A 24,870-nucleotide genomic window follows, 5' to 3' on the forward strand; every position below is an offset into this window, starting at 1 on the left:
AAAGCAAAATGAGGGTAATTCGCTTCCTGTTTTTGGTCACATTTAGGATTTTTTGGTTCGCCGTGACACTGCGGCCCACTACAGATGGTCTCTTTCAGTGATGACTCGATGATTCTAACCCACACGAGTCCTCCTCCCACGAACAGGCCTTAAAACCTCTCTGGCACGCTGGAGAAGTCCTCCTCCCTCCCCAGCACTCCAGCTTCTCCCTTGTCAGGTTTCAGAGTTACATATGATACATCCAACGTGAAGCAGAAGAGAAAACAGGGGCTTTGGGTCAGGTCTGCCGTTTCTGGTCCTCGACGATCACAACTTTTGAGGTTTGTAGCTGTTGGAGATGGAGGTTTGATAATGCAGCCAATAGTTGATGGGAGACTGGTGTTTGGGCCGACTCGTGCTGCTGAAGAAAACCAAAACCAAGAAAAGTTTTAGAAACAGAGTCTGAAATAGCCGTAATTTGCAAGAACAAACACGGCAATTTGCTGCTAATTATGGGGAAAACAGCTGGAATCTTCAGTAAGAATCACAATAATAATTTCCAGGAAAGGTTGATTGTGAAGAGTCTTACGGTCAGTGAACAGCACATTAGCTGATTCACCAAAGTACGTGAATGATTAGGATGAAAGTAGAAATGGTTTCCAGTCATAGTACTGTGAGAACATTGATCCGGGTTTGAAAAAGGTTTTACTTTCACAAAAAATACCTTTTTTTTTCTAGGGATGCATCGATTCTAGATTAGAAAAATAAAAAAGAAGAAGAAAACTGAAATTAGCGTTGTTTGTTTATTTACTTCAGGGACAAACTAGACTTTTATTTTAACTGTAGCATAAAGCAACGCTTGTTGCCATGATGTAACGAAGTACGGTTTTGTTCCAAATGCCGTTCTTGTACCCCCGTACTCGGTAGAACAGGCTCTCTGTTGTACTTAGGAATGTACTTGTCAAGTACACAAGAACGTACTAGCATACTTGGGTATTGAGAAACGGCCTATGACTCTGGAAACCAAACCCCCGCATTAAAGCTGCAGGAAGGTTTTTTTATTGTTTCTTGGCAATGGGGCATTGAAAGACGGCTAAATAAATCTGATTTTTAAGTTTCAAGCTGACTGATTATAGCTGAACGATTGATCATAGGGAAATTTCTTCAGATGCGTTTCAAATTTTACATTGCACATAAAATTTTCTCATAAAATTAAATAAATGGAATATTTAGAGACTTCCCATTGTTGCAGCAGACTAAAATAACGCCTCTTCCTTTAATTAAAGTGAGCCCAAAAAGAAAAGCAGCCTCCTCCCCTTACCTGCTTTCTCAATGCATAAGTCTTCTTATCTAATGATGATCAGACTGACGGTTGCTCCACGATCTGCTTCCTGCTCCGCTTCGAAGTCCCGACGCTTGGCTTCGACTGGACCACAGCTCGCCTCCTCTGGAGGAGGCTCCTGATGTCTTAGCCGAGCGGTCGTAGGAGCTCCCCGCGTGCTGCGACTCGCTGCTGGGTGAGTGTCGTCTCCAAGAAGCTGGGCTGAGGCTCGGATTTGAACTGGGATGGAGGTTATCTTTAGCCTGGATGAAATTCAATTACAGATAGAAGTAGATTTTTAAAAGAAAAATCATCATCAAAGTGGTTTTAGCCCCTTTTATGCATCAGCACGCCTTGTGTCACGAGTGTGTTACATCTATGCTGTTCGTGTTAATGGAGAAAGTCTGCAGAAAAATTCCCAACCAAAAATCCCCCAAACATACCCCAAGCTGAGAGATTTATAATTTTAGTGGGCTGACTAGAAAATAAAACCCAAGTTCCTAGTCTGTGGCCGCTGCATCGGCACGTCCCCCCATAACCTCAGTAACCCCGCTTAGTGAGACTCGGATGACGGTGCAGTTCTGACAGCACCCTGCTCCTGTAATTTCAGCTTAAAATAAAACAAAAACCCTCCATAATTAGTGACATTTGGAGGTCTGGAGCTGGCTTCTGCTGCCCTTTTAGAATGCAGTCTCACTAATTGGCTTTAATGGAGCCCTGCTCCGCCTTTCTCAGTCTCCTGGGGCAACAGACAGGAAATAAGTCACCGTCCAACACCGCCAAGTGGCTGCGCTCAGTGTGGTCACTTCCTGCTCTAGTCACCGAGGGAGGAAACAGATGGGGGCACGTTCTCCTTCTTTGGTAACCCACTGCTGCAAGAAGCCTTCCTGGAAAAGGAGCTTTGTGTTGGGACAACACTACAGACACCTTTAGTAGCAAAAGCAAAACCTCCAGCAGCAGCAAAGAAGACATGGCCGTGCTGCATATTTGTGGCTTAAAATTAATTACATAAATGATTTAGGGACGAGCTTCAGTTTGTATCTAATGATTTGGAGCCAGATAAACTGGAAAAGCGGGTTCTCCTTTAACTGCAAACACATCCCCAATCTCTGCAAACGGAGCATGGCACGGCGAGGGAAGAAAAAGCCCGGCAGGAGTGATTTTCCCTGACACCATGCAGGTTTGGGTAACGAAACAAGTGGTCCATTGGAGTTCCTGCTAAACTAATCACCTCGCTGCTTTAAATCTCTTCTCTGGTCTGTTTTTGGGAGTGGCATTGCATTCCCAACCAAAGTTCCCAAATCCACTCTTCCACAGGACCACACTCCTGTGTAAAAGCCACTCACTCAAACGTTTTATGGGTCTTCTCGGCCTGAAAACCCCACACCGCTTACAGGGATATTTCCGAGGGATTTGTCTTCGTGGGTCACATCGGGGGAACGGTAACTAGAGCGGCGCTGATTTCACACTTTACTTCGCTGCCTGTCTGACTCTGTCTGGTTTGTTGGACGCAGCAGAGGATGTTTGGGTATCTGGATCAGCAGCCGTATCGGCCCCGATGTCCTCTGCCAAACATAAGTTCAGAGCTGATTCACGGAGGGGCTGAGGTTTCCTACCGCTACACCGGGGAGGAAGCAGTACAATGCTGTTCTGTTCAGCAGGCCGAGGTGTGGAGTGACAGCTATAAAAACAAGCCATCTCCATTTTAGCACCGACCTGTTGAGAAACAGCACTAGTCACGTACTAGCAGGGGGAGACGGTGCTTTTGGCCAAAAGGCAACTTCCTTCAGAGATGAAACAATTATTCAGCATTTCATTTGTTTCTCAAACTATGAAATCTCTAAATTATTTGATTCCATGTTGACTTTATTATACATTTGAGACTACTAGTATTTGAAAAACAAGACATCTGAAGTTAAAGCAATGGCTTAGGCAATAAAAGGCAGGACTGATGGAGTCGTAATTTCAAAAAAGTTATTTTAACCACGGTTACGAAAGAACTAGAAGCTTTGATTTAATTATTTAAAAGACGAAAATGTTAACATATGAATACTGAATCTATATTTATCACGATATCACAAGATACAAAAAAAGCAAAATCATCTGGCGACAGCCTGACCTCTTGTGACTCATTTGAATTGTTCAGGCAGCTTCGTTCCATTTCCTGTGAGAAACGCATTTGAAATTAAGGTTAAGGTCTTTTAAAAAAAGAGAATAAATTTGAAAAATAATTAAATAAAAAAAAAAACAAGCCTGAGTTACTGTGTCGACAGAGCAGAATATTTCAGTGTTTTAAAGATAAAAAACCCGACAAAAGTGGAACAAAATAGAGTCCTACATAACAAACGAAGACATGTACGCAAATGTCAATATCTAATATTAATACTACCATTATAGCCAATAAACAATATTTATAATAAATAAACATCAGTTGTGAAAATCGGCCCAGTTTTACTTATCAGACCGATGCCGATGCGTTAATGATCAACATCGGCCGATAACAATATAACGTGCATCTCTGCTGTGAATCCATACAGAAGTCACACACAGACACTGCAATCACAGCCAAATGAAGAGTTGTTCAGCTCACCATCTAAGCTATATCTTCATAAGAATCAAGAGATTGATAAACACTTTACTGATCCCAAAGGACAATCGGGGCCCTTATTCTCCTACAAAGGAATGAAAGTGTAAAAATCAAGTAAAAAATTAAAGTACCACTAAAAAAAACCATAGTTTGTGAGTGTTACTGTAAAATAGTAGTAGCAACCCCACCCTCATCCCCACTGATCTTTCATAAAATGGCCTGAAGGAATAAAAACAGCGCATAATAAAAATCAGTTCAAGCCTACATAGGTATTCAGCATGTCTCCTCCTTGATGACTATTGATCCACTGATAGTGACTTGATCCACAGTAAGCGGATTTCAGGTCCCATCGCTTTGAAAAGATGGACAAGATTCTGGTCTTCAGGGGAAAAAAACGTCACGTTCTTATGAGATGGATAGAGTTCAAGCCGCTCTTACCAACAGCACAACTCTCCATCAACACATCACACAACCTTCAACGGCCTGATCATGACTTCCATCAGCCTAAATGCTGCCGTTTTTGTCCAATCTTCCTGGAAAAGGACGCTACTCAGACCACCGAAACGTTCTCAAAGTCCAAACCAAAGATGAGGCTCTGCTCCAAGATACACTTCAAAGCCCGTTTGTGTTTTGAAAGATTTGTGTTTGCATTGCGGCAATTTTTTTGCTCATAATTGCTGTCTAAACCGAGTGACCAGTTCATGCATGGAGCATGGAGATAACCAATGGATTGTCTCTACCACAAGTAAGTGGTTTTAGGGAAATTCCAGCAATTAGAATAAAATAATGGACGGGGTGACAACAAGAGAGCAGTTTTATCAGGTCAGCGATGATACGCCACATCAAAGGAGGAGTTCTTTGTTGGTCGAAGTTCAGAGTGTTGGGTTTACCAGGGTTTTTGGCAGGGTAAAAGAAAAATGTCAGATCTCAGAATGAAGAAAATCAAGGACATGTGAGTGCACACAGGCCATGGCAGAAGGCCTCAAATGCATCATTTTGTTAACAAAGTGACGCAAAAAGCACCCTTAATGCTTTTTAACACAAGTTTACGTTAAAAATGAAAGGCAGCATTGAGAGGTAGAGGCTTTCAATTAAAGCCATTGATACCAATTACACACCCTTAGCTATAAGAACTGCAGTCCGTTATATAATGAACAGAGATGAGACAAAGCGACGGTCTCCAGAAAGCTTGTGGTTAGAGTTAAACTGAAGGAAGGAAAATGAGAACATGAATCAACCAGGTGGAATGTCATCAAAAACTAGGGCGGGCGTGTCAGGAAAAGTCTACTCTATCATCTCCTCCAGTGGTGAGAATCAGATCTGACTGCATCTTCAAATAAATGATCAAAAAGGAAAGAACAGCCTGTTTTTCCACCCAGGAGGAAGGACTGTTCTTTATCTGTTTTCTTCCTCCCTCTCTCAGCTACTTTTGTGCCAGAGTTCATATATAGATTCTGCGGTAAGTCCTGCAATCGGATGTTATGCGAGTTCAAATTGCTCGAAGCGCTGGAACTTCTTGGGTGTGTCTGCACACATTTCACAATTAGTGTTACTTGCTTAAAGGTGGGAGAAACTCACACGACAACATAACAAGTATTGCGCGATTTTGGAAAGTTTGGATCTTATCTGCTAGAAATACAGAATAGTTTTTTTTTATTTCTCTGTTAAATTAAATAAATCAATAAAATGCAGCATTTTCTTGTTTTACACAAGATCCCTACTAACAACATATTAGAAGCTTTAGTAGCTAAAAAATGACATTGTTTGAACCCAGATTTGAGTTTTTAAATGTGTCGACAGGTGTCCTAACACCTTTAAGAAGTCCTAGTACACATTTGGAACAGGACAAAAACAACGAGGGTAATTACTAATTAACAGCAGTGTGTGAAGCAGCTGGGATGAGAATAAGCTCCTCCAAATCCGAGACCATGGCCTTGAGTCGGAAAAGGCTAGAACGCCTTAAGTGAAGGCGTTTCAGCATCTCGGGGTTTACCGGTTGATCTACGTTCGAACGCTCATCTATGGTTATCAAGATGTGACCAAAGAGTGAGACTGTGGATACAAGCAGCTGAAATTATTTGTCTCTGCAAGGTGGCTGGGCTCTCCCTTAGAGTTAGGGTGAAAAGCTCAGTAATCCAGGAGGGGCTCGGAGTAGGTCCGCTGCCCCTCCACATCAAGAGGAACCAGTTAAAGTGGCTCGAGCATCTGGTAAGGACGCCTTCCAGGTGAAGTTTTCTTGACACGTCCAGCCAGGAGAAGACCTTAGGAGGACCCGGGACATACTGGAGGGACTATGTCTCTCGTTAAGCCAGAAAACGTCCTGGGATTCTCCTGGAGGAGCTGACTGTAGTGGCTAGGGAAAGGGAAGTCTGGCCTCTTTGATTAGGCTGCTGCCCCAGCAATCCGGCTCCGGATAATCAAAAGAAAATGATGGGGAATTACTAATTCTTACATGAACTAAAACCATAAAACTGATCATGACTGAATCCTCTTGCAAAGGCTTACGTCTCGGCCCGGCCACTCCGGTCATCACAGGATCGTCGACTGGCAGTGCCTACACCACGCTCAGGACAATCCAGACTCTTCTCATGCATCGTTCCACAAATGTGGAATGACCTTCCAAGCACTACCAGAACAGGGGCTTCCTTTTCAATTTTCAAGAAACTCCTGAAGACCCTGCTCTTCAGAGAGCATCTTCTAAACTAGCACCCGTCCCCCTCTCTACTGTCCACTCCTTGTTCCCTACTCTCCATGACTGATGTAAAGTTGTTGTTGTTAGCCTCAAGGGCAATATGCCGATTATCACTTGTAAGTCGCTTTGGACAAAAGCGTCTGCTAAATACATAAACATAAACAAGACGTCTTTTCTCTGATCTGGTAAATAAACATTAGAACACTCTTCTCTGAATAGTCCTAGTCTGCAGCTACAGACTTCATGTGCCTGGAATAAGTCCTTAGACACCTCTCATGTGCACAGAAGTCTTCTGCTGACTCGTAAAAACATTAAAACTCCATTTATTTACAGAGACATGCCAAACGATGCATAAACACGGGCATTCAAGGAAAATCAGGGTGCAGTTACATCTCCAGATGTGTGTTTTCTACTGAAAATGCACTGAAATGTTGCCAAGCAACTAAAATGACATAAAAGTTAGTTAACATGACACTTCAAAAGGAAGTTTGCCAGTTTGACGTTGAAGTTTAAAAAGGCATCTGAGCAGAAACTCACTGAGATCGGTGTTCTTCACTTCTACACTGTTTTGGATGAAATCATCTGAATGAATTTGTGTAAAAGATCATGTCACTCCAGCTGTTCTTCATTTGTTATCATACGTACAAATTAAATCATGTCACAAGATTCACACAAGAACAGAAATGCACCCAGGCAAACATGCACACACACGAGAGAATGTCAGTTTTTCTTTCCTTGAGGTTTTGCTATCATTCTTTGTCCTTTACTCTGGAGTTTTGTCCTCTTTTGTTTTCCTTCTGCGTTTTTTTCCTCCAACCCTTTTCTCTTTGTGCTTACTGCAGCATGAGAGTGACTCTTGAAAAAGTGCAGCGCTAAGCTCGAAGTCCCGAAGCCTCGTGTGAGGGGAAATCTAAACAGTGTGCTGCAAATACTCAGGAGCTTAAACTTGCAGCTTGTTTAAGACAACAACAATGATCTGATTCAGGGAAAAAAAAAAGTTATTTTGGTGGAAAATTTGTAAAAGTGGTAACATTTATACAGAGGTGTGGACTCGTGTCACATGACTTGGACTTGAGTCAGACTCGAGTCATTATTTTAATGATTTCTGACTTGATAAAATCTATAAAGACTTACGACTTGACTCGAACTTGAACGCTGATTACTCGCGACTTGAATCAACTTGCATGTGTTGACTTGATGATGGCTTGCGCATATTTGATATTTTAGCACAAAAGTGGCACGACATGGACAAAAATCATAAATGATTCTTCGTTCTGGGTGTGATCTTGTACTGCTAAACGCAGCAGCACAAATAAACGAAGCTTCAAGAAGCTTTATTTCTGGAATTTATTTTTTTATCATTGTAATTAAATAGAAGTTGGACAAATGACTTGATTAGAACTTGAAAATTCAAAGTTAAGGACTTGGACTTGACTTGGACTTCCACATCTTTGACTTTAGACACGACTTGGACTTGGTTGTGTTTGACTTGGTTTTGACTCGAGACTTGACTGGAAAGACTTTTGACTTGGTCACACCTCTGCATTTGTATCATAAGTTTAAAGGTTTGAATGAAGGAAAGATGGGCACATCCAACCATGAGGAGACCTAAAGGGAGACCCAGGACTCGCTCTAGGGACTATGTTTCTCGGCTTGCCAGGGAACACCTTGGGATGGGAAGTCTGGACTCCTGCTTAGGCTGCTGGCTCTGTGACTTGACTCCGGATAAGCGGAAGAGAATGGATGGAGGGATGGTTTTAAAATTTGAGGCTAAATTTAAACTTGCCCTTGAGCTGCACTAAATCCTGCAGTTCTTCCTCTAAACTGTAGATGTCACTACGCTGAAAATATTACATCGCAACACCACAAGGAACAGGCCACTTTCAAAGATGAACAATACCATTATTTTTAAGAAACATTAGCTATAATGATAAAGATGATTAACAGCCGTCTTACTTGTGTTTGTCCCGAGTACGATCGGTTCCAGGACTGAGAGGTAACCGGTGCGTGGGGCACGGCTCTTCCTGTTTCCATCGGGGGAGACTGAGACCTTCTGCCTCGGCGAAACACCGGCTCCTCTGTCTCTTTAGTGTTGGTGACACCACCATTGATCCTCCGCATGTACATCTGGGATATAGAGGAACACGAGATGCAACTTGCAGGTTTACTTCTATCTTTTGTATGAGAAATGTACGTCCTGATGTACTCACCTCTGCAGGTGACGGCTTGGTTCCCTTCTGTGAGTTTACATTCCCATCTCCTTCAGTATTTACGGTTTCCTCCGTGTCAACGGTGGTAGCTCGATAAGCTCTCCACGTAGTTGAAGCCTCTGCTTCCTCTTCAGCCCCTCCATCCATCAGCACCCTGGTTCCCACTTTTTCTCGCCCTGCATCATTGGCCGACATGGCAACCCTGTTCCTCCACGTGCTTCTCACCGTCACGTTCTTCGTGTCTGGTAAGCCATCTTCCTGGGAGTTCTGGCTCTGTCTTTGGCTTCTCCAGCTGGTGACCGTGGTTGTGCTGCTGCCGCTCTCGAAATCTGATTCTGGGTCGTTGAAATCCAAGGATGTGGGGTCCGCGGACTGGAAGCTGTAGCTGCTGCGCTGGCAGCACATGTGGCTGGCTGTGGTGGTCTCCACCCTGGAAGAGTTGTGGAGTCTGGACCGTGATGAGACATCGCTGTGGCTCTCCGCATCGTAATCCTGGTCCTGGCACGACCGCAAAGTGATTTCACTCTTGGGTATGGAGATCTCGTATGGGATGGAAACGCTGCCATGGTGGTCATTGCTGGGGCCTGGCAGTTGGTAAAACCATAAACCAGATCAACAATCTCATTTTTCAAGCATTGCTCTATAGTAAAATACACTAAATAGCCATGAGTTACTTAAAAAGAAATGAAATCCACAGCATCATTAGCATTAGTTAGCACAGACCATAATGCACATGGCTAGAGTTTAGCCTGGCCTGCCATACCAATGCTTCCTTGTGGGAAGCAAAGGGCCTGGTAATGCTCCCATTCAAATAACCCGTTTATCAGTTGAATTCACCTGTTGCTGTCTTCACAAAAACTATGGATATATATATATACTTTTTTTATGGTGAGCAGCAGAATCATATATATTTTTTTTAAATATCTGATTTATTTTTACTCAATAATTGTATACATTTCCATAGTTTTACATGTATGTCTTGAATAATAAAGATGAATTTATGGTTTGAGTGAACATTAATGTGATTTATTAACACGGGTCTTTCCTGGAGAGGGGCAGCAATTTTCTAGAGCTGGCCATGGCCACCCCTGACCACCCCTTGGGGGCGCCTCTGCAGACATGTACAAAGGAAAAAGACCTCTGCCATACTTAACCTTGCATTCAACAGATTTGATTATTATTCATGTAAAATGCATGCAAAGGGTTATATCATAACATTTGCACACACAGCTATGAAATTTAAGAGAATAAAGCTGTTGTGAGTCGGTGTTTGCTTTGCAGCCAGGAGCACATCCCTTGAAGGAGCACAGGTATCAACTGTGAAAATTCATTAGTAGGAAAGAAGTGTGTCCCATTTGTTGAAGTCTTTTGTGTTTAGAGTTTTTGACGTCTTGTCCCTGCAGAGCTTCCATAGCTCAGTTATGTTCATAGCTGCTAGCTAAAACTCTGTGGAGTTAAAGTCTCTTACAGTTTTTTAGCTTTACTAAAATATATATCTGTGCTTATTTGATTGATGGCAGTTTTTATATTTTATTAGACTCCAAAATGTAATCATTTGCCACATTCCTAATTCATAATTTGTAAGATTGTAACTGGCGACATTAGCATTAGCATTCCTATGGGTTCTTCCATGTATATTAGCATTGTGCTAACCACTCGCTGGCAGTCAAATCGCAGCCTTTGCGAATAGAAAATCTCCTTTTGTCACATCCCAATTTAATTGCATATGCAATTAATCGTTCAGCCCTACATGTTACCCCATTTCTCCAAACCGAGGCTGTTCAGGCACAGTAAAGTTGTATCATTTCTGCACAGAAACACATTTAAAAATGCCCACAGTCCAAAGAGACTTTGTTTATCGCCACAGTTTGAGAAGCATTAAAAGTGCTTCTCAAATTGGCCCCATAAAGCTGCGTCAACCCCCTCCGCTGGTGAACGACAGCTCAATTTTCACATGAAATCCTGTCTGCAATCGACCTCAGTGGGAGCGGGAAATGCTGTGTTCTCCCGCTCTGCTGGAGAACAGCAGCTTTCCTCCGGTGGCAGACATGATGTTCAGAAAGCCTCTCATTCCGCTAGAGGGCAGCAGCTCACCCACCAGGGCGCTGAGCGGTTGCCTCGCGGCGAAACTTCACCTCTAGCGAGCATGCACAGTGTCCCCCTGGGTCGAGCGCATGGTTGCCATGGGTTACCGACTGCAGTTCCTGGTCAAACAACCAGTTTTTAACCTCTGTTGTGCAGATGTGTAAATACTGACGCTGCAGTCGTGTTACGGGAGGAAATTCAGACTCTACAATTGAAAGGAGCTATTCGAGCGGTCCCTGTTGAGGACACAAATAAAGGTTGGTACAGCCGCCACTTTGTTGTCCCGAAAAAGGGGCCGGACTTCGCCCTATTTTGGATCTGCGTGTGTTAAACTAGTATCTGTGCATGTACAGGTTCAAAACGCTAACACTCAAACAGCTACTGGATACAGTCAGTCCCAGCGATTGGTTTTCTACGATCAATCTCACAGATGCTTATTTCCATGTCGGAATCCACCCCGATCACAGGCGGTTCCTGCGCTTTGCTTTCGAAGGGAAGGCCTACGAGTACATGGTTCTGCCTTTTGGATTAGCTCTAGCGCTCCGCATCACTTCAAAATGTGTGGAAACTGCACTAGCCCCCCTCAGGGAGGAGGGCATCTGGATCCTGGCTTACCTAGACGACTGGGCTCTAGTAGCGAGTTCCCGAACACAGGCAGAAGCTCACACTGCACGGGTACTTTCCCACGTTCAAGCCCTGGGGTTTTCCATGAACTACAGAAAGAGTTCTCTAGTTCCGAGTTGGTGTTTCTCCTTCCTCGGGCTGGAAATTTGCTCTCGGTCAAGCAGAGCACGTCTCTCGGACCAGCGAATAGCCGCGCTACGCAGTTGCTTAGCGCACTTTCAGCTGGGAGCCAGAATGACACTCTGCACAGCCCTACAGCTGCTGGGGATGATGGCTTCCTCCTTAGCCGTGGTGCCTCTCAGACTGTTAAAAATGTGACATTTCCAGCGTTGGGTCCGCTCTCATCATCTCTATCCTTCACTTCATCTCCGCCGGAGGTTGACGGTCACCAGAGCCTGCATGGTAGCTCTCCTCCCATGGAGCCCGGGTTCCCCTATTGGGATGGTATCAGAACGCATAGTGGTGACCACAGACACTTCCCTCAGAGGCTGGGGGGCTCTGTGTGGGGGTTTAGCGGTGAGGAGGGTATGGTCCTCGACCCAGTCAAGGTTCCATATCAACTTTCTGTATCTGTTAACTGTGTTTCTGGCCCTGAAACACTTCAGTCATCACCTGAGAGGACACCGTGCTGGTGCGCACAGACAACACAACTGTGGTGTCAAATGTTAACAGACAGGAGGGAACACGCTCTCTTCCTCTACTGAATCTCACCCACACATTTCTGCACTGGTGCAATCTGAATCTCCTGTCTCTCAGAGCATCTTATGTCCCCGGGTACCTCAACCACGGAGAAGACTTGCTCTCCAGGGGCGGACCTCTGACAAAGGAATGGAGGCTCCACCCCGAGGTGGTGTCCCAGATTTGGCTGAGGTTTGGCAGGGCAGTAGTGGATCTGTTTGCGTCAAGCGCAAACACACACTGTCCCCTGTTCTTTTCCCTGACGGACCAGACAGCTCCAATGGGATCGGATGCTTTGGCGCACCCTTGGCCCAACGTTCTCCTCTACACTTTTCCGCAGGTGGAACTGATTCCAGCAGTACTGGAGAGAGTGCACAAGTCGAGCACATCTCTGATTTTGGTGGCCCCTCAGTGGCCCACAAAGTCTTGGTACCCGGAGATCATCAGTCTGATGATAGTCCCCCCATGGAAGCTCCCCATCGGACAGGACCTTCGATCACAGGCACAAGAGGAAGTGCTGCACCCTCGCCCTCATCTATGGAAGCTGCAGGCCTACCTACTGAAAGGTCCAACCTGTTAGCTAAAGGTCTTCCCCCAGCTGTGGTGAAAACTATTCAGAGCTCAAGAGCATGCTCTACAAGGGGTTTATATGCCTATAAATGGAAGGCTTTTGAAGTGTGGTGTCTAAGCAGGTCAGTAGTTCCCTCACAGAGCTCCACTGTGGACATTCTGTCGTTTCTACAGGATCTGCTGGACAAGGGCGTGTCATTCCCCACTTTAAAGATCTACCTGGCAGCCATTTTGGCTTGCCATGAATCTTTTAATGGAGTTTCTCCTGGCGCTCACCCTTTAGCCGTTCGGTTCATGTAAGGGGTTCGCAGACTGAGACCCGTTATTCGATCGTCTGCCCCTTCTTGGGACCTCGCTTTGGTGCTGGAGGCCCTGTGTGGTCCCCAATTTGAGCCTATTGAATCGATCAGTATGAAGCATCTGTCTTATAAGACAGCTCTGCTCTTAGCCCTTGTATCGGCTAAAGGGGTGGGAGACCTTCATGCTCTTTCAGTTCACCCTTCCTGTCTGAAAATGTCATCAGATTGAGCTAAGGGTCACTGCATCCGAATGCTGCATATTTGCCTAAGGTCATCCCGCTCAACTATGGTTCCATGACCATAGAGCTTTCGGGCTTCAGAAGTCCTCCTTTTGCCTCTGAGGAGCAGAGGAGACTGTAATGTCTGTGCCCGGTTTGTGCTCTGCAGGCTAATATAGATCACACTCGGACCAACTGTCTGTGTGTTTGGCCAAACCCTCCATGGGTAAAGCTTTGTCAAAGCAAAGACTTTCTCATTGGATTGTGGAGGCCATTTCGCTGTGTTACAGCGTCACTGGCTCCCAGCTACCCCTAGGGGTCAGGGCACACTCTACTAGAGGTGTGGCTGCTTCTTGGGCGGTGTTTAAAGGTGTTTCAGTTGGCGACATTTGCTCAGCTGCAAGCTGGGCTACACCCCACACCTTTGTGAGGTGTTACCGCTTGGATGTTTTGGCCCCTTCGGTGGCCCGTGCGGTTCTCTCTGCAGGATCTGACTTGCCATCTTAGGTTGCAATCTGAGGCCAGGTTTGATAGCTGCTCATGGGGCGTTTCGATAAGTCCCATAGTACCTTCGTTGTACCGAGTGAATCGACTGAAAGGGAACGTTAGGTTATGCATATAACCACTGTTCCCTGAAGGAGAGGAACGAGGTACAACGCAGGGCTGCCCCATTCACAGCCCAGCTCGGTGAAGAGCGGCTATCGAACTGAGGAATGACAGTGACGCGGTTGCTTATAAGTGGAGGGCGGGGCCTCCACGCAGCGTCACTTTCATTTGCCTTACAGGCGTGATTAAATGTGTCTTCAGCCAGGCCACACGAGGGCGTGATGTCCCATAGTACCTTCGTTGTACCTCATTCCTCTCCTTCAGGGAACAGTGGTTATATGCATAACCTAACGTTTTAGATTAAAACATATATAAATATTAAAAGAATGCATTATTTACCTTAATGGCAGTTGGGGGAGACAAAAGTTACAAAGTGCACGTTCAGAGCTAGCAAATCTTGTGTTAAAGTTAGAACACAGAAAGAGTTTCCTGTAAACTCTAAGCAGAAACTTTTAGTCTTTCGTTAAATAAAAACATTTTTCTAACAGCTGCATGACCCTTTATTATAAACGTTCTACATAAAAAAACCTTTCAAACAGACTTTAGCAAGAATCTGTGCATTACTAACTACTGGATCAACTAGTGTGAATGAACCAAATCAGTTTGGTAATAAATTACTGTATAAAACACCTACCTATAAGGATGTTACTGGTAGACGTGTGGCGTTCTTTAACAGGCAAAGGTTCGCTGGACAAGCTGCTGCTGCGGCTGCTTGTTCTGGAAGACCCAGGGTCGTTTGGGTAAATGGTTATGCTACTGGTCATTTTACTGGTGGTGGTCACTGCTGGCTTGGTGGAGATACTGGGTTTGCCGTTTGTAGACAAGGACTCAGAAATCATCAATTCCTTCCTGTCAATCTCAACAATGGCGGGCTTGATGATGGCATTGGACCTCAGCGCCTCCCGAGGGCTGCACACTCTCTGGATTTCCATCGCTGACGGAATGTGCACGAATCCCTGTTGGCCACCGTCCGAGGACTGAGTCCTACTGTGCAGCTCTTCGTCAAATGAGCTCCTGGAAGAAGAGCCCTCTGAATGAGAGTCATGGACATGTGGGTATCTGGCATACCTGGGGGTTGCAGTCCTACTGCTAATAGTTGCACTTGTCTCTGTGACGGGTTCCACTTCAGATGGCCTTGAGCTGATAGATTCGGTTTCCGAAGCAGAGGAATGACTGTCTGAGCCCTGATCGTTGACGAGCAGCGGAGAGATGCGAGACCTGTAAGCCGCGTACGATCCGTTGGCTCTGGATGAGGTGGATGCCACAGACGCGGACACGGATTCTTGAACCAGGTCTACAGACTCCTGATCCGAGGCGGACGCCACCTCCTTCTCCAGCGCGGAGACACTGGAGCTTTCTGGCACTGCATCAGAGTTGTTTGATTCGCTATCACTACCAACGTAGAGCTTTGAAAACTTGTCCCTGCTGTTTTTCAGGTCCCCATCAGTCTGTTTGTTCACAATCTTCTGTGACTTCTTGTCATTAGCTGCTGGAGGGTAGCGACTCAGAACAGACAACTTCTTAGCATCATTACAAGTGGAGTTTAGGGAGCTGTACGTGGCTCCTCGTGTCCTTTCCTCAGTAAGCCGTGCACCATCTTGTTTTCCAATTTCAGACACAATTGCAGCAGCTGAGGTTTTGGGTGTCCTTCTGGTCTTGATAGCAGGACTGAGGGCTCTCCTCGTAGACTTTGGAGATCTCTCCTCGGTGTGGCTGAGCTCTCTGCTCCTCAGTTTGGTTTCTCTCTTGTGCTGAGGGGAGAGCTCCCTGTTCCTGTGCTTAGGGGAGCTAGGTTCTGAAGCAGCTGCAGCGCTTCTAAATTTAGGTTTCTCTTGTCTGAAAGCTCCCTTCACGATCTCCTGATTCTCAGCTTTGCCATTTTCAAGGACCTTAGCGGGACTGTTCGGATGAATACTGCTGCCTTCACTGCCGTGCTTTTCCAGGTGACTGACCCCGTTGCCTCCAATCCCTCCTTTTCCGAACAGCTGCGTCCTTAGCTGCTCCACCTGTTCACTTAGTTGACGAGCTCGATTTCGTTCCATCTGGAACTTTTCGTGAAGTTCTCCATTTTTAAACTCTGAGTTCTTCAAGTCCTCCTCCACTATCTCCAACTGTTTGAGGCGATTTTTCAGCTTCTCCAATTCCTGCGTCAGCTCCTTTACTTTGTTGTCCTCTTGTGAGCCGCCAAGACCGCTCATCTTCTTCTTGTCCGATTTGTTGACGATGCTGATGTTCTCATCTAGTTTTAAGGAGTCCATCTTCTTCTTGTATCCAGCCAGCTTACTCGTGAGGGAGTAAGTGGACGACAGCTCATCCTCGATTCTTGAACTCATGAAATCTGCACGCCCTGGCTCTGTCGATATGCCAAGGTGTTTCTTTTTTTCTTCTGTCAAATTTAGAATGGTTTTCTCATCCTCCTTCTGTTTCTCCAACAGCCTCTTGCGCTCACTGACAAAGGCCTGAGTGTATCCCTTCAGTTTCTCAAGCTCCATAGCCAAAGCCTGCTCTGCTCTTTCTAGCCTTGTTTCAGAACCTTCCACTTCCTTCAAACGAGCCTTGAGCATTTCCAGCTCAGATGAGAGCTTCCTGGTCAGGTTTTTCTCCTCGTTGAGGCTAAGGCAGAGCTGGCTACAGTCAGACTTGCTTTTATTAAAAGCCTCTTCCAGTTTCTCTAGTTCAGCCATCCTCCGCTGCAGACGCTCAATCTCTGCCTTTAGCTCCTTTGTGAGGTTTTCCTCCTCTTCCAGTTTCTCTCGAACTGTGCGACAAAGGTCCTCAGCTTTGCGTACTTCCTCATCTTTGCCCTGGATCTTCAAGAGATGTTTCCTCAGGGTTTCTACATCGCCAAGGAGTGATGAGTTGCTGCCCTCTGCTTGGATGATCTTGTCCTACGAAGAAGAGTTTCATTAATGTTTACATCACTTAACTCGTCTCATTGTCAGCCAGTACCAACCTGCAGATCCAACAGCTCATCCTCGGACTTCTGCAGCTTGTTTGTCGCTTCTTCCAGTTCATCCAGTCGTCTGCCGAGACTCTGAAGCTTGTGCCGTAGGTGGCGATGCGTCATGTCTTTATGATCAGACATGGCTACAAACGTCTGTGTAATGTATCGGTTGGGTTGGTTCTGCTGTCGGATTATTTAATGACAGACTGATGGGGGTTCCACATCTGTGTGGCAGTGACAGAAAGTCCTAAAGGCTCTCAGGGAAATGCTGTTGCCTCTTTGCAGTCTGGCTCTTCCAGTTGTTCCAGCTGTCTCTTCAAGTCGTCAAAGTTTCCTCAGAGTGGTGTTTAGCAGACAAATCTGTCATCAGTAGGAGGGAGAGGAAATAACACTTAGTCATTCCTGGTTTGTTAATGACAATCATTTGCATTCCCAAAAGTAGTTATGTGAGCCAAGCAAATGAGTCAAAGACCATAGGGATTTGCTTGCACTGTATCCTGTTAACAAACGAAGCAGTTACTCCTGAGTTTACCTAGGCAAATTAGAAGAAGTCTACCATAGTGAAATTGCTGCTGTAATTTAAATGTTTCATTGAATTCCACCTGGTGAGTAGCGCCTCATTCTCTAAACAACCAAATAATGCATCAATAAAAATAACACAAATACATTTTATAACATAAATGATAATAAATGTCCCTTTGAAGAAGAAAAGATGGGAGAAGAAAGAAACAAAGGAATCTTGAATGATTTAGATATTTGATGATTTAAGAGCAGCTGCACAGTGGTTAGCGCTGTTGCCTTGCAGCAAGGAGGTCCCAGGTTCACATCCCGGCTTGGGGTCTCTCTGCAAGGAGTTTGCATGTTCTCCTGGTGCATCGGTGGGTTCCTTCCAAGCATAAGTATCTGTATAAGAAGCGCCAAAGCCGCCTCCACCTCCTGAGGAAACTGAGGTCCTTCGGAAATCCACTCTGCTGTGGTCTGTTGGGGTGCAGGCATCTCTGACCGTGACACGAAGAGACTGAACAAGCTAGTTCACAAAGCTAACTTGGTTCTGGGTACAGTTGAATAGACGTGTGAGAGGAGAATGCTGGGGAAGATGACCACCATCCTAAAACCCCCCTCCCACCCACTGTATTCCACTGTGGAGACCACGGACAGCTCCTTCATAGGCAAACTGAGACATCCCAGATGTAAAACAGAAGGCTACTGTAGCTCTTTCATCCCCTCTGCTGTACGAGTGTATACGTTTTACTGGCATTATCCTGGTACACAATAACACCAATGCGATATTCAGTATGTGTTTAATACCGGATTTACACTGCATGTCTGTGTCTCTTGCAGTATGCTGACTAGTGCCGTGGTGGGTCAAGAAAATTTCTCCCACACAACTGGACTAGGATATTGTTTTTACGGTCTATCGTCTAGAACCCATCTGCCCCATTCTCTTCTGACATCTGACATCAACAAGGAGTCATCGTCCACACAACTGCTGCTCTCTGTAAACCCTAGAGATAGTGTCTAAGTCTTTTGCCATTGAGCCTCCATGTTTTTCACCTTGCCTGTCCTTCAAAGGGCCAGGAGCAGCACATCTTTCAAGTGTGTGTGTGTGTGTGTGTGTGGTGGGGGGTGTTAGCCTTGCACGAACAGACCCCACACGCTTTGTTCCTTCCCTGCTCCTGTAGACCCACATCGATCTGTGTTTTGCTTGCCTGCTTTTGCTGACAGCAGCACATCTCAATCACGCATACACTCCTCCATAGCAACAGCAGCCCCGTCACAACGGGGCAATTATTCTCCCTCGGGGCAATTGTAAGGGTGAACAAAAACTCTGACAGAGAAGGTTAAATCTCACTTTTAGGAAAGATGGTGGAATTAAGAAATCCCATAATATTAGTGATATTTACACCACATTTTTAAATTTCATCAGCCAGTGAAAATGTGTAGGGGGAGGGTTACAAAGTGTGTTAGTTCCCATCTGTAAGCACAGCATGGAGCACAGATCATTAGCAGACCACAGGCTGTTAGCAAGGTCACCATACATCCAACAGTCAGGTCTCATGTATGATTCAGGTGGTCTTTCCACCAATACCCATCCTCCTCCTCCCCCGACATTCAGCTGAGCATCTTATATGGACCCCAAAGGGGAAAAAAAACAATATATTTATAAAAAAAAAAAAAAAGAAAACCAACCGAAGACACGACTACTTATCGACCCCCACTAAGAGCAGGCTCCACACCACACAATGCCTCCCATTTCTCCTGGTTTACAGCCTCGTGTTCAAAGATTCTCCTACTAAAGCTGCAAACCACAACATCACAAGAACATTGCAGTTTTCTCTTTACATTGGGCTGTTGTGAAGACATCAACCGGGGCAGTAAATCTACATGGACATGAACCATGTGCGTTGACTGTAGACAGAACCTCACAACGTGTCATTATGAGTAACTCCAGCACAGAACATATTTTTTTATATTGTTTTATTTTGTGTACAAAAACCAAACCAGCCTACCCTCAATGTATTAAATGTCCTATTGAAAGTAAATGGGGACAATGTGCTTTGAAGGTCAAAGATTACTTTATGACTAAACATATTGAGGGTTCAGATGTGGTGTTTAATCACGCTCTTCCTTTCATGAGGTTTGGTGGTTTAGTAATCTCACAGAGTACAAGACATGAAGCAAATAAAGTAGATTGACTGAGGGGAGGTAGAGAGTGAAAAGACAAATGGGGGAAAATGTTGAACCCACTTGAATGCCAAAAAATACCTTAGTCCATAAGACGTTTTGGGAAGAATTAGTATCACTCATCTGTGGCATGCCAACAGTTTCCCCAACATTTTCCAAATGTCTCAATCTCTTCCAACAAACAAAACAAGATAATTTGAATAAATCCATCAAAAACAGACTAATAGAAGGAGGAGGAAAATTACTTCAGATACATTTTTAAAGAAAGCTCAAAGCGATAGTACAGATCTCTTTAAGAAAGATTCTGTGAAAGAAATATTTTACCTGCTGTAGAAAAATCTTTGGACTAGGAGTGTGCTATGGCTAGTCTGAGTGAGGCCAAGACCAAAATGCATCACCGCTTTTGTAAAACAACTCTAATCTCTATTATTTATAACAGGTCAAGTGAGTCCTATTATATAAACTTTATAAGCTCCCTTAAATCACCCCACATTTTGCATTTCTTAGTTATTACAACAAAAATATCATGATATTCCTGCAGGAAATGTTGCAGGCTAGCAGCTAGCGGCTGCTACCATCATTTGCATTTGCAAATGTTGTTTGGCAAATTGAGCAAACTGAAGCTGGTGGTGAAGTAAAAATTTATAAAAATGCTTAATTGTTGATTTTCCTTAACCTCGAACCTGCTTTGACTAACAGTTAGCCTATCAACCTGGGCAGAACAAGTCATTCAGAAAGATAAAAGGTCAACTTTGTATTACTTTTCCACAGAATCCAACTTTAAACAATTTGAAGCTTTTTTTAAGGATGCAGAAAGTTGCAAAATGCAGCAACTTAACCCCAGAGCATCAAAGCTACACCAGACATAAAAGTAGACAGGAAGTGATCCAAATTGCTAATCCTTGTTCAAAAACTAAAAAATCCACAGGTTCTGTCAGTATCACTTTGGCTTTAACACATCCACAATTATCTTGGGGTATGATTTTGGTCCCCACATGGCATCTCAGTTGAGCCTTGTCCTGGTAAATAATGGCGTTTTGCTAGCTCCAGTTACTCCCGTCTTGGCACTCTGCCTCCTCCCTCCTCATTCGCTCTTTATTTCTTTGCCAGTACTCTGCCTCCCTCTCTCATCTTTCCCTTCCATCCCTTTTTGACACGCAAACCAGTTCAGCCAAGTGTGCGCTTTTGAGGGGTGGCAGTGCATGCAAAGTGAGTCTGGCACCAGTCCGCCACTGCTGAACCAATCAACATATCTGATGCACATATGGTCAGGCCCGGAGTCTCACTAGCTAAAACCAAGAACAATCAAGAGGCAGTTAGGAGGATAGAGAGGTGAAACATATCCAAAGACAACAAAAACAGGTGAAACAAGGTCAGTTCAGGTCATATGTCAATAAAATCCAAACAGAAAAAAACCTTAACATTTCAGAAGAATGGTCGTTTCTCAATATGCATTCTTGTTTGTACTTGTGTACTGACGTCCTTGTAAAACGTCATCAGCAATAGCCCAAGGACTGTTCTAATCCTAAGTATGCATCATGGCAAGACCGCTCAAAGTTCCCAGATGTGTTCTTCCTCCCTGCATCAAGGATGCATCAATGCATCCTTCTGCAGACTTGGGAAGCAAAGTGTCCCATAATGCATTGCGTCACAAACCGTTAAACTCCAAACATTAGAGGAGAAAGCTAATAACTGTAATGTTTTATACAAGAAAAATAAATAAAATAATATAAAGTTGTGTGTTATTGTAAATAACCGTGTGTAGACTGTAAAGTTTGCTGTGTGTGTTTCAGTTTTACTCTTCACGATCCTTCAAAATGCTAATTAGCAAATTCACTATCAAAATAAAAGCACTGTAGCTTTGTTCTGATGAAAAATAAACTTATTTTATTCATTAAAGAGCAGGAAATGCTAGTATTTTATTAGTTCAAAAGTGGGCCAAATATAACACAAATAATATGTTGTTATTTTGTTATTTAAGGAACAATCTAGACTTTTTATTTTTATGTCAGGTAGTTTTTTTTTTAGCCGTAGCAAGAAGCAGCGCTTGTTGCCAGGACACAACGGAGTATGGTTCTGTTCCAAATGCCGTCCTCGTCCTTCCGTACTCGGTAGAACATACTTGTCTAGTACGGCCATCGACTTGCTTGAACTTACGATCATAAACTCTCGTGTTGGAGCTTTGAAGAGAGACTGACCCTGTTTTTGCACACACAAATAGAAACTTCCAGTTCTGCCTTTTATCTCTGCTGCAGCTTACTGTTTGGGTTTTACCCACCAAGACACAAGAGGAACAAATTAAGAACAGTGGCACCAGAGCTAAAGGTGGAGAAAACACAGCATTTTTTCTAACAACTCAGATTTGACTTTCCTCTGCTGCCATGGCACGGTGTTGTAAACCAGTGGGATTAAAGGCAGGCAGCCGCTGCCACGTCCCGTCCAAGGCTGCTTGATACAAGCACTGTTCCAAATCACAAAATTCAAAACTATTTTGATCATAACAGATGCCTTTAGACATGCACTGCAGGTATTTTCCTGCATGACTGATGGCCTAAATGTAAATACAACATGTAGAGAATTATTCTAAGTATATTTAAGTGTGAGCCATCTTCAAATGGTTGAAATCATGAACAGAAAGCCAAAACGACATCTGGGTAAAAATGGGGGTAAAAAAAAGAGCAAAAACAATAAAATATTCTTAAAACACAAACATACAAAGATTTAAATCACACAGCAAATTATTAAGGATTTAGACATTTTCTTTCTACCAGACAGCTCCCTCAAGAACAGTTTGTTCCTTTCATGAAGAAGGAAAGAAAAAAAATCCCTTTTTTTGTTGCACTTGACATTAAGTTGGGTTTGAAGCTCTTCTGCCTCATAAACGGTAGTTAATAAAGGGCTGCAGTCCAATCAAAACGCCTCAACCGCATCTTCTCATAGGGATCTATTGCCAGTTTGAGCAAATGTCATATAAAAAGCGTGTTTTTGAGTGGACTCATGATGTGTGTGTGTGTGTGTGTGTGTGTGTGATGTGTGTGTGTGTGTGTGTGTGTGTGTGTGTGTGTGTGTGTGTGTGTGTGCGTGCGTGTCTAAGGACAACTGCAGTGGATGGATGCTGGCGCAGCATTGGAAGCCACAAGATGGTGGAGACCTGATGCTTGGCCTGCACTTTTCCATTTTTCCAAGAAAAAGAAAAACCAGCATCCCATAATGGTTGGTTTGCCATTTCCTGTGCTGTCATGTAACTTCTTTTGCTCGGTTTCTTTCACTCAGTTTAGCATTGCCTTTGGAAAAATTGTAAAATAAAGGGCAGTGTTTCATGTCAGACAAAAGAAAATGTGGCCATCAATTAATTGGAACAAAACTACCTTCTCTGTTTGAACTTTCGCTTGAGAACCTGAGTGAAATGGTCAGTTATGGTGGAAGTACTGAAATATGGTAGCATGGGGGAAAACAAATGTCACGTCTTTTAAAAAGCAAGATTTGTTTATGGGTAAAGACCAGGGATGTGTTTCGGTGAAATTTTGGCGATATGCTATGTACCACGATATAGGGGAGACGATACGATATATTGTTATACATTCAGCCAGACTATTAGTGATTGTTTAAGACTGAATTTACTGTAGGAAAAATCAATAAACAGTCCAAACTGATGCCTAACATGTGTATCATGAGGTATCTGAACCATAATACAGGGATTTACATTTCAATGGTGGAAACAAAACCCATTGAACACTGCTGCTAACTAGCGGTCAGTGTTTGAATTGCACCAAAAGAAAAGAAAATATACAAATGTTTGCATGTAAATTTTTCCTAAAAAATCAATACACGGCTTTTGAATATCGTCGTCGTCTTCCTCCGCTTATCCGGGTCCGGGTCGTGGGGGCAGCATCCCAACTAGGAGCTCCAGACCGTCCTCTCCCCAGCCACCTCCACTAGCTCCTCCGGCAGGACCCCAAGGCGTTCCCGGACCAGATTGGAGATGTAACCTCTCCAACGTGTCCTGGGTCGACCCGGGGGCCTCCTGCCGGCAGAACATGCCCGAAACACCTCCCCAGGGAGGCGTCCAGGAGGCATCCTGGCCAGATGCCCAAACCACCTCAACTGGCTCCTTTCGATCCGGAGGAGCAGCGGTTCTACTCCGAATCCCTCCCGAATGTCCGAGCTCCTCACCCGATCTCTAAGGCTGAGCCCGGTCACCCTACGGAGGAAACTCATTTCGGGCGCTTGTATCCGCGATCTCGTTCTTTGGGTCATTACCCAAAGCTCATGACCATAGGTGAGGATAGGGACGTAGGTCGACCGGTAAATCGAGAGCCAGGCTTTCTGGCTCAGCTCCCTCTTCACCACGACAGATCGGCTCAGCATCCGCATCACTGCAGACGCTGAACCAATCCGCCTGTTGATCTGGCTTTTGAATATCAATATAAAAATCACAGGAAAAAAATATCACGATATATTGCCATATTGATATTTTCTTACATTCTTAGTAAAGACATGGCAACAAATCAGAGGTTGAGTTGATGACATGCACTCAGCTTTCCTCCTTTCCACTCGTATAGAATCTAGACTGTTGCTTGCCAAAACAAAATAATTTTGCTTTGCATGTCGGTGTAGCTACGCTCCGCTGAAACCTCAGCAGCCTCGGCCAGTATTGTGGCTGGCCAATCATCCCATTTATTTAGAAAAACAATGTATTGTTTTATGTAAATTTTTTTGTTATGTCTTCATCCACAATGTGATGGCGGACTGCGCCAATGACTGACATCCAAAACTAAGATGACAACAGCTCCATAGCGGTCCAATCAAAGCACTCCATTGCTTTGGTGAGCCAATCACAGCACTCTGTTGGTGAGCGGAATATTACTGTAAAAACAAAAATCACGACGGCTCATTTGAAACTGCTTCGGCATCAACTTTGGACTTTTTTGACTCGGGCTTTTCTTTGACCCAAGAGCAGATAGAAGTACTTTAGTACATTTAGAAAAAGGATGCGTTTGCGTCTTCTTTGACGGAGTATGGCGGACCGCCTCCTTGACCGACATCCATAGCGGCGAGTACATCACGTTGTTGGTGATCCAACAGCATGCTGAGACAGTTTGAAAGATAACCGTAGATCCAGCCCCACGACTGAGAGCCGTCCATGGACCATGGCCATCCTATATATTCACATACACACACCTTAAGGATTATTATGAACACCCGTTCAACTTCTCCTTAATGCAATTATCTAATCAACCAATCACATGGCAGTTGCTTCAATGCATTTAGGGGTGTGGTCCAGGTCAAGACAATCTCCTGAACTCCAAACTGAATGTCAGAATGGGAAAGAAAGGTGATTTAAGCTATTTCGAGTGTAGCATGGTTGTTGG

General features: G+C 44.4%; 1 protein-coding gene across 1 annotated transcript; it reads right to left on the reverse strand.

The window, feature by feature from the left end:
* Positions 1-239: 239 nt before the first annotated feature.
* On the reverse strand, positions 240-17,156 carry luzp1 (leucine zipper protein 1). The gene is made up of 6 exons (XM_015969857.3): positions 16,823-17,156; positions 14,504-16,757; positions 8,790-9,373; positions 8,536-8,706; positions 1,301-1,563; positions 240-400 (listed from the first exon to the last, which is right to left on the reverse strand). Exons 1-5 carry the CDS (start codon positions 16,952-16,954, stop codon positions 1,330-1,332), a joined length of 3,375 nt encoding a protein of 1,124 aa, XP_015825343.3. The 5' UTR covers positions 16,955-17,156; the 3' UTR covers positions 240-400; positions 1,301-1,329.
* Between the last annotated feature and the right edge of the window lie 7,714 nt (positions 17,157-24,870).

This window comes from Nothobranchius furzeri, chromosome 18 (assembly GCF_043380555.1).
Source record: "Nothobranchius furzeri strain GRZ-AD chromosome 18, NfurGRZ-RIMD1, whole genome shotgun sequence".
Taxonomy (NCBI): Eukaryota; Metazoa; Chordata; class Actinopteri; order Cyprinodontiformes; family Nothobranchiidae; genus Nothobranchius; species Nothobranchius furzeri.